Here is a 17,481-nt window from a genome sequence, read left to right on the forward strand (position 1 = left end):
ACCTGTTCTCAACTGAAAGACAAGCTTGGTCTCAAGCTCGCCATCTCCACAATCCTTGTGTGCTCCTAGATGCTCGGCAGAGGGCCAAGGCATTGAACCCCTGTCGCTCCCGTGCTCCACCTGCTAGGCACTTTTCCAAAGGCTTTTCATCGGTTAACTTGTGGAACGCTCCCATTTACAGATGAGGAAATGGAGGCCCAGAGAGGTGAAGCAACTTGCCCTGGATCACACAGTGAGCAAGCAGTGGAACTGGGACTAGAACCTAGGCCCACCCTTTCCTCTCCAGTGGCTGCAGCTGGTGAGGGTAGATGGTGGTGGGGGGAGGGGGTGTGTCTGGAAACGAGCGGTCCTAGAGGGCCTCTGAGGACACCCTGGTCCTGCTCCCACCCTGCTGCCGGAAAGCCAACTCCACCCGGCTCCCGCTGACTCACCCGCCACCCACCCGGCCGGCCTGCCGGCCCTGGCTCCAGGACTCAGCTGCTGGTGGAAGCAAGTCCTGCACGGCCACGGGGGTCTGGGGCTGGCGGGCTTAGCTGGCAGGCTTGGGTTACAGGCAGCTAACCCCGGCTCAGATCCCATAAGCCCTGTAACCCCGGGCGTGGCAAGGAGGTGGCATTTGCTGGGAAGATGATCAAGGCGATCCTGTTGGGGCCAAGCAGGGCTGGCCTTTCTCCTGGAATCCGAGGGAATTAACGGCAGAGAGAAGGGAACAGCTGGATGTCCTCCCACCCCTCCTGCTGCCCGCCGCCCACCCTGGGGTGTCGGGTTTCCTTATAAGTTGGTCATCAGGGAATTCTGGTATTTTCAATTACCAGTTGGGCACGCCGGCAGGGGGCTGGGGTCAGCAGTGGCCCGTGACCCTTGCAAGGAGATGGAGCCCCAGGGAGCAAGCACAAAAGGGGCTTGTGGCAGAGAGGGGCTGGGGGGGGGGTGCCCCGCAGGCCGGGCCTGCTTGGCTGGAGCAGGTGGTCAGGGGCCCTGCCGCCCCCAGCGAGCCTTGGGGTGTGGGGTGAAGTGGCTTGAGGATTGGGGAAGAGGCCTTCCTTCCGCGTGCCTCCATTTCCTCATCAAAGTATGATGGGGGTAGGAAGAGGTGGTCTCTAGGGACCTTCTGGGAGAGATACCCTAATGGGACAGGACGTAAGAGGCCGTAGCCTGGCTACTGACTAAGAGGGTGTGGGTTTGGGGGCTGGGTCAGTGTCGCCTCCAGGGGCCTGAGCTCTAAGGAAGGGAACCCTACACTCGCCCTTCACTCTCTCACTAGTCAGAGACCTCACGAGCCCAAATGAAGTGGGAGAAGTCCCCGGGGAGCAGTCAGTCTGAGACCCCACCCTAAGACTCAGACCTGCCTCTTCCCTGTCCTCTCCATTCCCTACTGGAAATCCTTGATGGCGTCCCCCCGCACAAAAGCTCTCCAGTGGCCTGCCAGGCCCACCTGTCCAGCGCCTGCCCACCTCCCCTCGGCCTCTAAGTGCCAGTCGCACTGGTGGCCTTTCGGTTCCCAAACTCACCGAGGTCACTCCAGCCTCGGGGTCTTGGCCCATGGCGCTCCTGCGCTCACATGTCACCTCATCAGAGATGTCCTCCCAGCCTCTGGTCACCTCCTCCCACACCCTACTTTATTTTCTTTTTAGCACTAACACCACCCAAAATAACCTTATTTATACATTAAATGGCAGTGTCTACAAGAATATTACATGTCTCCAAAGCAGAGACCTCATCTCTTATTCACTCTTTACCCTTAGTGCCTGGAACAGTGTGTGGCTCAGAGCAGGTGCTTGGTCAATACGTGTTGAGGAAAGAAAGAAGGCAGGAAGGAAGGAAGGATGGAAAGAAGCTAGGGCAGGCTTCTCCCTTTTCCTGGTCCTTTCAGGAACCTGAGTCAACTGACCCGGTGTGGGTTGGACTCTGGAGTGGGAGCCTCAGGTGGTAGTTTTGGAGCATGGCTTAGATGACAGTCACTGACATTTGCTCTGCTGTGGACCTGTGGTCGTAGCCAGCTGCCATGACATGGGGCAGGCCTACCATACCATGGCAATTGCTGATTATTGTCTTTGAGCCTCCAGGGTGTATAGCAGGAACATTTTACTCACAACAGGACTCCAAATTTCCAGCTAATAATGAAATGGCTGTTTTGAGTGTTTGTCTCTTAAACCGGTAGCAATGCAATTAACTCCCAGTGATTTGACTGCAATTCTGGGTGACCTGATGAAAGTTCTCATAACAAAATTCCTGCAAAGAAAATTCTTCCAGAAAGTGGGCCTTTGTTTCTTTCAGACAGGACCAAGGCTTTTAGAAAATGGTGTGGAACAGAAAATAGGAGAATCCAAGAACTGGTGGTCTAGTGCAGTGCTTTTCCATGAAAAACAAAAAGGTGTTCTATAGCCAGGTAAGTTTTGGAAAGAGAGTTCTAGATCCTGCTTGTGGAGACTCCTAATATACACAAGTTGGTTCAAGTTTCCGAGAAGTCCTGCAGGGAAGAAATCCAGTTAACTTATTTACCTTGGTGGTCCCAGTCATTTGCCCTCTGAACCCTTTTTCCACATAATAGCTATTGTCTTTTGGAACTAATGATTTGCAGGCTGTATTTTGAGGGAAAAAAATGGGCTCAAGAGAAGTTATGACTTATTTTCTCAATCCTAGGAAAAGCATCATCTTAGAGTGGGGATTGGCTGTTCATCTGCTCATTCATTCTTTTCCTGATTCACGGTAGATTTAGAGGTGCCTACGGGATGCCAGGCCCCTGCCTTGCAAACAGATGGGGCATGGGTTAATCACCTCCATTTTGCAGATGAGGAAAGTGAAGTTCATTTCAGCTCAAGTCACTTGTCCAAGGTGCCACAGCTCACAGGTGGCAGAGCCAGGATTGGGACCCAGCCCAGCTGACTCTAACCCCCAAATTAGTTTTGCCCCCTGGGTAGCTGGCCTTTCCAGCAGGGCTGAGGCCGGGCTCTGGGGTCAGTGTTGGGGAGACATCTAATCCCCCACCTCCTAGTGGGCTGCCAGAAGACCTTGGTCTCATCTATGGCAGGCCGTAGGGACCCAGTCCTAGCCCAGGCCCTGGACTAGCAAGGTGATAAGATCCTGGGCCTTGAATCGGTGGTCCAGCCAACTTTCCCCACCCCTGGGGCCTTGGTTTCTTCTTTGTAGAATGGGGACAATGACAGGATGCTCAGAAAGTTAAATGTTAAGTGCTTAGCATAGGACATGGCCTAAATGAGGGTCCTGGGGACGTCAGCCACATGTAGTTGTCTGGTTCGTTCAGACTCAAATAGCATCAGGAGCAGCCACCACCCTCAGCAAAGGCTCTCTAGTGGTGGTGAGGATGGTGGTGGAGGGGAGAAGACACAGTACTCAGGGTTCTCATCCCAGCTCTCCTACCGATCCACTGTGTGACCTCAGGCATGTGACCTCCCTCTCTGAGCCAAGGTTCCTCAGTGTAAAATGGGTTGTGGCAGAGACTGCTCACTATCATTTTCTCTTTCTTGAATTAACAGAAGCTTGGTTCTTGGTTGTGCACACTGTGCCCAAACAAAAGACATTTTCCCAAACTCTCTGGTAGCAAGAAATGGCCATGTGACTGCGTGTACACCAATGAGGTGTAAGCCGAGGTGTCTGTGGTCTCCTTAAATGGGAGGGACCCTATCCTTCTTCCTCCACTTCTTCCATCCTACTGCCTGGGATGTGGATGTGATGGCTGGAGCTCTTGCAGGCATTTTGGACCACAAGGACTAGGAGCTGGATCCCTGATGATTCCATGGAATGACCATAATGCTAATTTCAAACAACTTTTACATGTAAGAAGAATAACCCCCCACTTTGTCTAAGTCATTGTGGTATACAGTTTGTATTCATGGCCTCCCTGTCTCTGTACCCTTAGCCTTGTAACTTGTGTAGTCCCTTTCTTCTCTTTCTGGACTTGGCCATGTGGCTTGCTTTGGCCAGTGGGATGTAGGTAAACATGATATAAGCAGAGGTTTGAAAAGGCTTTTGCATGTAACTTGCTTACTGTCTTGGTCCCCTTTGTCCTCATTGCCATGAGGACAAGCCCAGGCCAACCTGGTGGAGGATGAAACACGTGGAACGGAGTTGTTGCCCCAGTTGTCCCGGCCAAAGCCACACCAGAGCAGAAGACAGCAATCAACCCCCACCCAAACATGCAGCAGAGCCCTGCCAAAATCCAAAGTGCCGCTGGGTAATAGTGGTAGATGAACCACAGACATGTGAATGCACCTGCCAGGACCACAGTATCCACCCGCCAACCTGGGGACTCGTGAGCCAGATAAATGCTTCTTGTTTTACACCATCGGTTTTGAGGTTGACTGTTCAACAACATTATTGTGGTAATCTGCTATTTTTCTTCTGTTTCACGCAGCCAAACCCAATTTTAACTGAAACTCAAGGCAGGCAGTGCCTTCCCTACAGGATGTTTGGGAGGATCAAAAAGGATGATGCATACAGAGGGCTTGGCCCATGGAGGGAAGTGCCCTGTCCCCCTCTTTACTTCTCCTTCTCCTTTCCCCAGGCACGGACGTCCCTAGGGACTCCCTTGGCCCATCTCTCTCTGATCCTCTTGGCCTCCAGAGAGGGAAGTAAGTGAGTACACGATCATGCCAGTTCCAGATACTGAGCCATTGTTTGCCTGCCCCACAGGAGGCCAGGAGGATTAGAGGAGAACACATGTGGCAGAAAGGGCTTTGGAAAGTTGAAAGTCTTTCTGCAAGAAAGCCATGTGGAGTGGTGTCATGGACAGAGAACTGGCCAGGGTGTTGGCGAATGACTGCGCACTCATGGGCAGCCACTTAGGAACCTCTGGGAGCCTCAGTTTTCCTACCTGTAAAAGGAGGTGATTGCACTAGATGAGCTCTGAAGCCCCTGCCAATGCTGGGTTTTAATGACTATATTGTTTTCCATGGTAGGCAGAGTAACGGTTCCCCAAAGATGTCCCTGTCCTAATCCCTGGAATTTGTGAATATGTCGGACTACATGGAAAAAGGCACTTTGCAGATAGGATTAAGATTACAGACTTTGAGATGGGGAGAGTTTTCTGGGTTATCCAGGTGGACCCAATCTAATCATATATCTTCTTAAAAGTGGAGAACTTTTCCCAGTGAGGGTCAGAGAACCAGATGAGCTGGAGCCTCAGAGGGATCTGATGCCCTGTAGCCACCTCTGAGAAGTGGGGGGCCATGTGCAAGGGCTGGAGGAAGGACTCTAGGAGCTAGGGGCAGCTGTCAGCTGACAGCCAGCAAAGAACTGGAGCCGCTAGTCCTACAACTAGAGCTGAATTCTGCCAACACCTGGGTGAGCAAGGAAACAGAAGTCCCCTAGAGCCCCTACAAAGGAACAAGCCCTGCAGACACCTTGATTTTAGCCTGATGAGACCTACACTGGACTTCGGAGCTGACTTCGGAGCTCTGAGACAATAAACACGTGTTGTTTTAAGCCATCAGATTTGGGGTAGTTTCCTACGGCAGCAAAAGGAAACTAATACAGCCTCTGATTTCATTTTAAAGCTAGCTGCCATATACTGCCCACCTATTACGTGTTGCATATGCATTATCGCTAATCCCCACAACTAGCTGGAAGGATAAATGCCCATTTCGCAGGTGAGGAAACTGAGGTTCAGGGAAGCAAGGTCTCTTCTAGAGCCTGGCCATGCAGGACTTTAGGCTGCCAGGCCCAGCACTGATTCCTTTTCTCCTACACGACTTGCCTGGACATGACAATGGGATGGCTTCCTGACTGGTCAATCTACCGTCATTACTGACGGCCCCCAAGGCTGCAGATGCCCAGCCAGGCTGTGGTGTGGATGGACCTGTGTACATAGCTGGCCCACCTCTGCAGAAGGCACAGGGCTGGCTGACTCTGGGCCCCTGAGTATGCAGTGATGTAATAATTCAGGTTCTGCACTTAACCACCTGTGTGATCAAGGGCAAGTCACTTCGTGAAGCTTGGCGCCTCCCCCATGGCCTGGCACATGATAAGACTGCAATAAATGTGAGCTGTCGCTGTGATGGGAATGAATACAAAGTGATCTCCGTGTCTTGAGTGTCTACCTTGCACCAGCCAATATGTGCTGCAACTTGCACACATGAGCCCAAATCCCTACAGCAGGCCTGTAAGGAGGGGGTGATAACCCAGGAGGAAGATTTGATCAGAGAAGGGCAAAGTGACTTGTTAAAACTACATACTAGTGAGTGGCCAAGCTTGATTCAAAGCCAGGTTCATCGACCTGATTCCAAAGCCCAGGCCTTTTCTCCCTCTTCCCACCCCCTCTGAGGCCTGCAGAGGTGGGGCTGTTCAGAGCTTGCTCAGGGTGAGACCCGGAGTGTCTGGAGCAACCCTGGAAGGTGGCCAAGATACTGGAGAGAGCCCTTGAGAATGAACCCAGCCTGGCTGAAATGCCGCCCCCGCGCCCCTGCCCCGACCATGTCTGCACAACTTTCCCCTCCTTGTCAACGGGATCTCAGCTTAAATGCCACTCCTCAGAGAGGCTCTCCTCTGACCACCCACCCTAAGGCATGCCCTTTTCTCTCCTGCTCCACTCTGGTGTGGTGTTGATGGCTGGATGGCAGAGTGGCTGAGACTGCAGATGCTGGACAGCAAGGCGGAATCCTGTGCCTGCCACTTCCCAGCTGAGTGACCTTGAGCAAGCTGCTTAATATCTTTCAATCCTGCTTCCTCATCTTTCAAGTGGGGATATGAGCTCAGTCTCCTTCCTCTGGGGGTCTGTGGATGCGCCTCATGAGTATGGGGTGGAAAGGTGTTCTGGAAAGGTGGAGTACGGTTCGGAGGTGGCATGACAGCTTTATGAAGCTAGAGGAGAGCTCTAGCCTTGGTGAAAGCCGTGGGATTTTTAGCCAAGGTCCAGTCACTTTCCCCAAAGAAATACTTTTTGCTTTTAAGGCAGTGAGTTATGTATTTATGTAATAAATTGTAAGGTCTGTCTAAAACCGACCACTGAATCCATTTATCTGGAAATCAAGTCTTCGGCCTTGTCTTTTAGCCTTTTTGCACCTCTCCACCCCCCACCTCATTCCATGCTTCCCTAACCCTTCCCCAAATGTTCACTGAACATTCACTTCCCTTAGATGCCAGGAAAACCACACTGATTTGGAAAAGCAAACACACTCCATACAACTAAGTGCTGATGGTGGGGGGAGACAGACAGGAACTAAATGATCAAATCCAGAAGGCTGAACTTTCAACCAAGGAAATTGAGGGCCATGGTGCTTGGGGAGCATCTGACTTGGTCATATGAACTAAAGTCTGAAGGAAGAGTGGGCAGGAGAGTATTCCAGGCAGAGGGAACAAACAGCATGTGCAAAGTCCCTGCTGCAGAGATGCTTGGTGCTCAGGAAGAACAGAGAGGAAGACCCTCAAACTACCTGGCATGAATCCACTCCTCCTGTTGGAATCCTCTCCATTTTTCAGAGCCAAGCTTAAATGACTCCTCTTCCAGGAAGCTTTCCATGACATGCCCTTCTCCCATTTCCCAGAAAGAAATGGTCCCTCCTACCTATGATCATTCTCAACTCTCGGAGACCCTCCTTGGACCCTCACTAATGCCATCTTATGTGTAGACCGTGTCCATATCTCATCTTCTCAACTAGGGTGAAAATTCTCACAAGTAGAAGCTGTGTCTTCTCCAGACTAGACTTGTTCCTTGGTCTAAATCCTAATTGAAGCACTTAGTGGGGGGACTTGGCATAAATGATTCTGTCTCTCTGGGCCTTAGCTTTCTCATCTGGCCAAGGGGGATAATGTGGTGGGGGGCAAATGGGCTGGGATCTGAGCATCCACACGAGTGGGAATGTCAAGGGGCACAGATCAAAGAGGAGAGGGAAAGAGTTGTCATGATCCAGAAAGGCTCAGGGCTTTGAGGGCTTTGAAGGGACTTAGACTCAGATCTAAGAGTCCTGAATTTATCCGACAGCAAGAAACACTTGCGTTCTGAGAAAGTTTACTGTGTAATTCTGAAGCACAAATTCAGCGAGGCTCAGAGGGAGGAAGTGATTTCCCCAAGTGTGCTGGATTGGATTAGTGACCCCAGTTCTTCCTTCCCTGCAACAAGACTATGCACCCCTACCCTTTGCCTCATAAAGGTGCTGGGGAGTGCACTTCTCTGCCCCACTGAGGCCAAGGCCGGCCATGAGACATAATTCAGCCCATGAGATGTGGGTGGCAGCTCTACAAGCAGAGGCTTTCAGCACGCTTGTGTGGCCTGACCGGGTTTGGCCTCCTGCACTGCTGCTAGTGGCAAGAGAAACAAGTCTGGGGCAGCTGCTGGTCCAAGAATGAGGAGACACACCGAACAGACTGAACCCAACCCACATTCTGGAGTTCAGCCTGGCACAAAGAACCCGGCCAAGATTAGCTGAATCCCAGCTGACCCACAGGCTAGTAAGTGAGAAAACAAATGTCTGTTGTGGTAAACTACTGAGTTTTGGAGTGTTTCTGTCATGTGGCCTTATTACTGTAGCAATAGCTAATACACTAAGGTCACACAGCAAATGAATGATAAAGGGGTGATGCCAGCTCAGCTCCCTTGCTCCTAGTCCAATGCTTCTGCCTTTCCATCCTGAGGGCTCTCTCTTACACCGCTGCTTTCTGGAAGCCCCTTACTTCCACATTCTACCCCATCTCCACCCCCTGAGAATTTCCAGTTTCCCCTAGAAGGGGTCCATCCCAACAGCCCAAACCCCGCCAGGAAGCCCTCTGGTGCTAATAAGCTGAAGCTTCTTGAGTAGGAAGTTGCACTCTCAGTGCTCTCAAATGGATGCACGGAAGCCCCCCACAGTCAGGGAAAGGGCCCCTGCGGTTCTAGGGGGGGAAGTCTACCTTCTCCCGGGGGAAGACAGTTCCCTCCCTGCCACCCCTCATTGAGAACTGGGGCTTTTCTAGCTCAGAGCTTTGTCAAGCTGGAGAGACTGACAGCTGAAGCTCTATAATTTGTTAGATGTCTTTGCCAACATCTGCTGACTGTTGAGGGTTCTCTCAGATGACCCATTACCAGTAGACTCTATCCAGACCCCAATCTGAGAGTGGCCCTGTCAGAATTGCAGGCCCCCACTCACAAACAAGTGCCACAAACATACACAAACAAAACCACACTCTTCTCAGGTGCACAGGCACAGCTACATTTAGACATTCAGATTCATACTCCAATACACAAACACGCCCCCTCCAAAGGACCATCAGATTCAGACACACTCATGGTCAAGAATATAAGCAAGATGCGCGTTTTAGTTTGTCCTCCAGAACAACTAAAAAAAAAAGAATACAAGCAAGAATACAAACCCACACGGCCACAGCCACCACCTGTATTCTCACAAATATAAAGACTCATGCACAAGCAGACATGTAGTCATATTCAAAGGTCCTTGGACACACCTGGACTTTTCCTAAGTCCATTAGACCTAGGACAATTCCTGCCTCTCACTCTTCCTGGCTTTGTGACTCAACTTCTCTGAAATGGGGGTGCAAATGCTTCCTTAGGGGGATTGGGGGTGCAGTGGGTTGATGTATAGAAAGCACCCCTCAAACGGGTTGAATTTGTTTCGTCTGCTCCCATGTCTTTGTGTGAACGCTTCCTCCTCCTTTGGCTTCTATTTCTTTCTCTCTCCCTTCACAATTCTACTGGTACTTTAAACTGCAGGCCTAATCCTACCTCTTCCAGGTAGCCCTCCTAGACCTGCCTTGGATGGAAGCACTCTGGTCCCCCGTGCAGCTATGGGTCCCACTTTGCATTGGAGGGATAAGACTGGGTAGCCCACTCACTTTCCCTCCCATCCTTAGACAGGGCCCAGACCACATCCACAGCAGGGGTTTGGCAAGGGTTGTTGAATGAATAACTGAGGGTACATACTCACAGGGCCAGCCACTAGGTCTCCTGCCCACAGGTACCAAATGGAATGTGGAACCCTTGTCTGGCCCTCAGTAGAGATGGGGTTGGGTCAGGGTCATAATATGCAGAACAGAGAGTCCCTTATGGCTCCAGAGATTCCCTTCCTGCAGTAAATGAGCATTTGCTGGACCAGGCCCACTGCTGGGCACCAAGAATACAGAGCTGAACAACATGGCCTCTGCCTGCAAGGAGTTCATGGTCTGGGTGAGGGGGCAGAGGAGTGACCTGTGAAGATGATGTGGGCAGAGTGCTATGTTGGATCAGCCTAGTTGGGAAATCAGAGTAGGCTTCCTGGAAGAAGTGATGTCCAAGCTACTAGAAGGATAGGGATGATTTATGTGAAGCCTGGATGCTATGCAGAGCATGCAGCAAGAGCAAAGACCTGAAGGCAAGAAGAGCTGGTGCATTCAAGGAACTGGAGCACTGGAGAGTTAAGTTGCGTTCAAGGAACTGGAGCACTGGAGAGTTAAGTTGAGCCTGAACTGTGAGGGGCAACAGTGAGAAGGAAGGAGTAAAGGCAGCTGAAGGTCAAGAGGCCAAGGATGTGGGAATGTGGTGGATAGTGGTTTAGAAAAGAGTAAAGGAGGCCAAAAATCAGGGAAGCTGGAGGTCAGCTGGGGGAAGCATGAAGGACGTGGAATCAAAGTCTTGGTGATTGAATGGGGTGAAGGAAAGGTAAGAGCTGACGATGGCTCACAGGTACCAGGTAGGTGAGGGCAGAGCTAATTGAGGGGGGCAAGATTGAGGAGAAACGGGCTCCATTATATTTGTAGAAGAGGGTGACCAAATGCTGAACTTTGAGCTTGAGGAGGCTGCAGAGCATTCCAGTGGACTTGTTGAGGAGGCTGCATGGGCTCAAGTTCAAAGCAGAGGTACAGGCTGGAAGGAGGGTGTTGAAGCCACGGGGTGGAAGAGATTGCTCAGGGAGAGAAACCTGGGCACAGCCCTAAAAGATTCCAACCTTCTAACAGGAGATGGAGCAGGTGAGGCTGGAAAAGGAGCAGTCAGGGATATAGGAGGCAAACTGGGAGAGTATGGGGCCATGGAAGAAAGAGTTTCAAACAGGAAGGAGGGGTTGGTTGTATGGTTTGTTGCTGACAGCCAGGAAGGTTGGGCTGGGAAGTATCTCCTGGATCTGGCCACCTGGGGGTCTTGGGTGACCCTGAGGTCAGTGGTCTTGGTGGAGGGGTATGGCTGGAAGCTCCATGGGATGGAACAGAAGAGAGAATTCGGGGAGCAAGATTGCATTGCATGGAAACTTTTGGGAGAAGTTTTGCTGTGAAGGAAAGCAGGGCAGAAGATGGAGGGTGATGTGGAGGTCACCGAAAGGTTATTCACAGTGAGCTTTAGAGGGAAGAATGCTGCTGGAGTTAGATTCAGAGCTGGCTGAGCTTCAAAGAAAATACTTTGGAAACGGCTAGTTGTTCAGGGAAATCTACCTCCTTATTTCCATTGTGATGTAGAGGTTAAAGTTGGGCACATGGCTGCCCAGTGAGAGGTGACATTTCCCAGCCTCTCTGATGACTTGATGAGGCCATGTCACCAAATTCTTTCCAATGGAATGCACATGGAAGCGACTGGTGCCACTTCCTTTTACTGGATTAACATGTTATGGCTGTCCTGGACCATCTCTCTTCCCTTCCCTGCAGGCGAGAACACAGACACACCTGCCACCCGGCTCTGCTCACGCTGATGAGGGGCATGGAAGGTGACAAAACAGTTAAGACGGAAGGAACCGGGTCCCTGAATCTCCAAGTGCATCCGAGCTCCCCTGCCAGCCTGGACTGCTCCCCTCTGGACTGGTACCTGAGACAAGAAGGACATCTCTGTGTCCTGGGGACCAGCAAACATCGGGTCTTTTTGTTACAGCGCCTTCACTTTCACCTCCAATCACAATGCGCTCAACGAGAGGCAGCCACCATTGTCAATGCCACCCTGATGGCGAGGTAGCACTCTCCCAGGACGCTGGATCACAGGAAAAGCCTTTGAAGAGAAGGCACGGCTCTGGATGTGAGGGAGTCCTTAATGAGGACTGGCAGGACACTTCGGCACAGCATGATGGGGCAGCCCCCCCCACCGCCCAGGCCTGCATTTGAAGTGCTTACCTGCTTGGTTGGTGGTGATGTTCACAGAGGCGAACTGCGGCGAGAAGGGGCTCTGGTCGGTGACGCCGTTCACAGCCTGGATCTCGAAGGTGTACTGCGTGTGGGCCAGCAGATCGCTGATGTAGATGCGTGGCTCGGTCAGGCCCAGCTGGCGTGGCGCGTATTGCACGTTGTCCCCACAGCGGGTGCAGGCCCCCCGGCCCGAGCCACAGCTCTTGCAGATGATGTTGTAGACGAGGTCCTCGCGGCCTCCCGAGTCTCGGGGTGGGGTCCATTCTAGCATGAGGGACGTCTCGTTGACACTGGAGATCACTGCCTGGGGCGCGGAGGGGATGGCTGGCGAGGGGAGGGGCGCCAGGTCAGTGGGGGCCGCGGGGACACTGGTCCCCAAGAGACAGCTCGGTGCCCGCGGCCCTGGCTCCAGCCCAGGCCTCACGAAGGGCTTCTTCCAAATCCTTTCCTCTGTCCACCCACCACAAAGATGTTTTGAGAATAGAGCTCTCATCCTGCGGCACCTCTGCCTAAACCTTTCCCCCTGGACCCTACCCAACTCAGAGCCTGTTTCTTGTAACAGTCCTTAGGCATTTGAGCTTATATCTATCCAATATCCATTTTTCCTTTCTTCCTTTTAACAGAACCCAACTTTACCCTGGATGGCGATGTGTCTAGCTAGAAGACAACATGTTCCAGCCTCCCTGTGAGCAACTGCTGGCCACTGAGCTAGACCAGAAAATTGTGGGTTGGGACAGATTCTTAAAAGGGAGGCAGGGTGGGCCACAGTGGCTCAGCAGGCAGAGTTCTCGCCTGTCATGCCGGGCTAGAGACCCGGGTTCGATTCCCGGTGCCTGCCCATGTGGGGGAAAAAAATAAATAAAAGGAGACAGATAGCTGTAGCATGTTACTTTCTCTATTCCCCCTTTCCTCCTTTTTACTGCCTAGAATATGGATATGATGGTTGGAACTTCAGCAGCTTTAGTGAACTATGAAGTGATCTTAAGGCTATGGCGTTATCATACTATCCCAGCATCTGCCTACCTTTAGGCACCTTTTATGCAAAAGAATAAACCCTTATGGTTTAAGCCACTAGGGTCAGCTCTCTGTTCTTCGCAGCTGAATGCCATTCCTGATGAATACGAGGGTTGTAACATTGTCCTCTTAATCACCCCTTTCTTAGAGAACCTTGGCCTGTGATGCAGGCAGTGGCTGCCAGGTTAGAACACTGGGCAGCCTTCACTGCCACAGTTACCACCTGGGAGTAAGGCTCATTGTGGACTCTTCTCTGCCAAGTCTCCCAGCCCCCTCTGTCTCTTTGTGAATCAAGACCTTGACTTTATCCTCCTTGCGACTTAGCGGAAGGGGCAAGGAGCCAGATGCCAGCTCCTCAGTGTCTGCCCGTTGGCAGCATGAACAGCCCTACGGATGGTCCTTTTCTGACTAGTTTTTCATTTCCCCTCCCACCAGGTCACTGGCTGCTCCTCATTCAGGAAAGGCTGGCTCTCGTTGGACAACTGCCCAGCCCCAGATCTGAGCTTTTCTGCAGGTAGACTTGGGACTCAATGAGGCCAAGTAGGGGCCCCAGGACCTACTTGTGCAGGGCATGTCCAAAGGGTCCAGATCTGCTCTGTAATAGCCATTGCGGCAGACACAGTTGGTGGCCCCTTCCGAAGTGGTCCGGCTATTGATGGGACAGTGGGTGCATGCCTCATCCCCTTGGTTGGCCTTGAAGGTCCCAGATGGGCAACCTGGAAAGAAGATAAGGAGAGTCATCGAGGAGTGGGGACTCAGAGGGACCACAAGGCTTGGAAGGACCACACAGCCTCGTGGACGACGTGCAGCCTCACAGGGGCATGTGGCACCATTGCTGGGAAACTCCGTCACTTGAAGCTCGTAGAGTCTCCAGACTCTGATGTGGCAGTCCTAGCTGTGCCCAGAAGGTTTCAGGCTACTTGGTTTTGGGCCCTGAAGCTATCTATGGCTTCAGCTTGGGCCCCAGCAATCCTTCCTCATTGACCCAAGCTCGGCTGTGCCACAGCTTCTAGGATCAGTCAAGAGGGCATCTGAAGAGGTCTGGGGCAGTGCCTGCAGGTTTCAATCTTGCTTACAAAGGGCTGACTGGGCCCTGATTCATGTAACTAAATTCCTGGGCTCCATATAATTGAGATGATTAAATCTTAGGAGACCGCAGTGCAAGGCATTTAGAGGGCGATGTGGCAATGGCTCTGGAATCAGGCTGACCTAGTTTGGGTCTCTGCTCAGATATTTCCTAGCTGTGCAGCACTAGACAGTGGTTTAACCCCTCTGAGACTTAGTTTCCTTATTTGTAAAATTATGGTTCTAAGGTCCTTTTCTGCAGAGCCATTGTGAGTATTTGGTGCAACTGTGTAAGGCTCATGGCACGAGTCTTGCACAGAACAGGTGCCCAGGGATTGGAAGCTGTTACAGGCGATGATTGATCAGTTTATTAAAATAAAGGGGCCCTGCAGTACCAGGAGTCGCCTGAGGGGGCAGTGTTTGCACTCTGCCTGTATTCAGCAATGGGTTCTCCCAATACAGGGGACTGCAGCTTTCTCCTCCACTCTAGGGGGACACTGGGGATTTGGAACCAGGCCCTGCACTTTCCTGTGTGAGCATGTGTTAGAATATACCCTCCCCTGGGCTGGGAGTTAGGAGGCCTGGGGTCTAGGCCCTGCCTCTCTCCGGGCCTCAGTTTCTTTTTTCATCTACTGGGGCTGTGATTCCTGGTGGGATCAGGCAGGAGTGAGAGAGTGAACAGGGAAGAGCTTTGCTATGGGCAGTTTCCTTCTCTTGAAGGTGAAATGGAGCCAACTGACTGGCCTCCCCTGGAGTACAGTCCACCCCTGGGTGCTATGTCACCTTTGGGAAGTGACTCAACCTCCCTGAGAATGAGTTTCCCTAATATATCTTCAGTTCCAGTCTTCAAGGATCACCTTCCAAGTCCCAATCTTAGAAAACCTTCCCACCCAACCCCCAAAAAGCTCCAGCCTCAGAGACCCTGCCTCCTTGGTGCTTACATTACTTGCGTTCAGAGTCCTTTCCTCTCTTGCAATAATTATTGAGTCTAGGGGGCTCCTAGTCATGCTCTCAGTTCCCCCAGGATTGGAGCCACATCTGATTTACAGCTGCATCCCTCGTGCCTAGCATAGAAATCTGGCACTCAGCAGGCACTCCATAAATATTTCTAGAAGCTGCCTAACTTAAGTGGAAAGAGCATGGGCTTTGGAGATCAGGCAAGTAGAAGAGCCCTGAAACCATGGTTAACATGCAGGCTGCCGGCAAGTCCGAGCTCCGCCTCATAAATCAGGTTAAGTGACCTCTGGCAAGTCAGTTAAACCGTTTCCTCATCTGTATAATGGGGACAACAGTACCTAGCTCATAGAGTTGGTGTGAGGATTACACCAGTTAACTCATGTAAAGTGCGTGGAATAATTCCTAGTAGTGCTATCTGGGTGACCTTGGGCAAACTGCATGACCTCTCTGAGGTGCAGTTTCCTCACAGGACAGCATCTACTCGATAAAGTGATCAGAGATCCGTGGACCTAATAGGGGCTCCAATAAAAAAGGGAAGGATAACTCCCATTGGGATGCTAGAAAATGGCACCCTGCAGGTCCTACCTTGACTGCCTCTTAGAGGGAGCTTCCGGAGGGTGGTCAGCAAAGATGGCAACCGCCTTAATTACCCACCCTGGCTGATGCCACCCTGACAAGGCCCTGTGGAATCTTGGAGAAGAACCAGCCCCAGTCCAGTCCTTAAGGAGCTACCAGGCAAGGAGGAAGATGGGATTTTGAGACAACCAACCAGGCTACAGCAACTCCCATGAGGGCTTCAATGAGTGCGTTGGGGAGCTGTTAGGACCTCGGTTGCACAGAGTGGGAGACCAGGGCCCCAGAGCATAAATATGGAAATGGCTGACATTTATTGAGCACTTACTAAGTACTGGTGATATTCTAGGCATTTTACACATATTAACTCATGTAAGGCTCCCCCAGCCCTGGGACGGAGGCAATGTGAAAAACTCCCATTTTCATTTGGGGGAACAAAAACATAGAACAGTGAAGCAACTTTCCAAGGAGGAGGTGGAGCTTTCAGTGGCAGAACTGGAATCTGGTGCCAGGCAGTCTGGCTCCAGGGGCCCCTTCCATGAGTACCACACCTCACTGCTTGTAAGTGACTTACTTGGTGTCAGTGGCCCATGAGTGCTGGGCAGGGATTGGCAGTTCCTGTTCTGGGCACCCATCCACAGCCCTCTCCACTCTGCTGGGCTGGCCCTGGGGCCGCTGAGTCCTTCTGCTCTCCCTCCCTCTCGCCTTCCTCTTAGGCACTAGCCTTTCCCTGCTGGCTGGATGAGGAGGCAACCCCAGCACCTTGGCACTACCTAGGGCTCCTGGGACAGTTACAACACAGGCTGCAGCCCTGGTTTTTGGCAAACAGTTAACCTCTCTGAACCTCAGTTTCCTGCTCTGTAGAATGGGGACACAGGGCTCCTATGAGAGTTTAGGGCCATCCTAATGGATCCCCGAGGGTTTTGGCCCCAAGACCAGGACCCTCTGGCTCCTTCTCTAGTGAGAGTTTGTCCAGCTCAGCACGCCTCTTCCATCTGCTGGCGATTCCCTGGGTCTGGCAGGTGGGTGGCTGTTTGTTCTCCACTCCATGCTGCCATACCAGCCCCTCCATCTGGACTGCCTTCCCGGCTGCCCTGGCCCCCTCTCCCTCTCCCCAGGCCGTCTCTTCCAGGAGCCTTCCCTCATTAGCTCTGCTGCCCAGCCGCCCCTCGGTCCTTCTACTGGGCATTCATTGGGCACCGGGCTTCATAGAACTCGCTCTCCTCCGCCTCAGGAGGTGATGTCACTCTCTACCCGATCACCAGGAGCCGTTGGCACCTCCTCCCACCTCACCTTCTACAGCCAAACTATTAGCAGGTCTTTCCTCCTTGGCAGGGGCCCAGCCAGGCTCGTCTTGGCCACCCTCCTGCACCTGTGGGCATCCAAAAAGCTCTTCCCTCCCACTCCTTAACCCTTCATGGTCGTCTGGGCCCCTCCCACTCCCCCACCCCATGCTCCAGAGCCAACTTTCCGAAGCATAGACATTCCCGTGTCACTTACACATCCACAGTGGCATAAAATGGGAAGTTATTCAGCCACGGAAAGGACTGAAGTACTGATACATGCAACGACACAGGGGAACCTTGAAAACGTTCTGCTTAGTGAGAGAAGCCAGTCACTAAAGGCCACATATTGTTTAGTTCTATTTATATGAAATACCCACAGTAGGCAAATCCACAGAAACACAAAGTAGCTTAGTGGTTGCCCTGGGTTAGGGATGAGGTCGAGAAGCAATGGAGGGGTGGGGTGCAACATGAGGTTTCTCTTGGTGGTGATAAGTGTTTTAAAATTGATAGTGGCAATGGTTGCACAACTCTGTGGATATGCTAAAAACCATTGAATTGC

At 51.9% G+C, this 17,481-nt stretch overlaps 1 protein-coding gene across 6 annotated transcripts in view; it reads right to left on the minus strand.

Moving 5' to 3' along the window:
• Positions 1-17,481, minus strand: part of EPHB2 (EPH receptor B2) — a 185,043-nt gene that overhangs the window by 35,613 nt on the left and 131,949 nt on the right. For all 6 annotated transcript variants that reach the window (XM_077150911.1, XM_077150912.1, XM_077150909.1 and 3 more), the window contains exons 4-5: positions 13,602-13,757; positions 12,016-12,351 (exon numbers count right to left, since the gene is read on the minus strand). In XM_077150911.1, coding sequence (XP_077007026.1) covers positions 12,016-12,351; positions 13,602-13,757 — 492 coding nt within the window. The remainder of the gene's footprint in view (positions 1-12,015; positions 12,352-13,601; positions 13,758-17,481) is intronic.

This window comes from Tamandua tetradactyla, chromosome 2, assembly GCF_023851605.1.
Source record: "Tamandua tetradactyla isolate mTamTet1 chromosome 2, mTamTet1.pri, whole genome shotgun sequence".
In the NCBI taxonomy this organism is placed as follows: domain Eukaryota; kingdom Metazoa; phylum Chordata; class Mammalia; order Pilosa; family Myrmecophagidae; genus Tamandua; species Tamandua tetradactyla.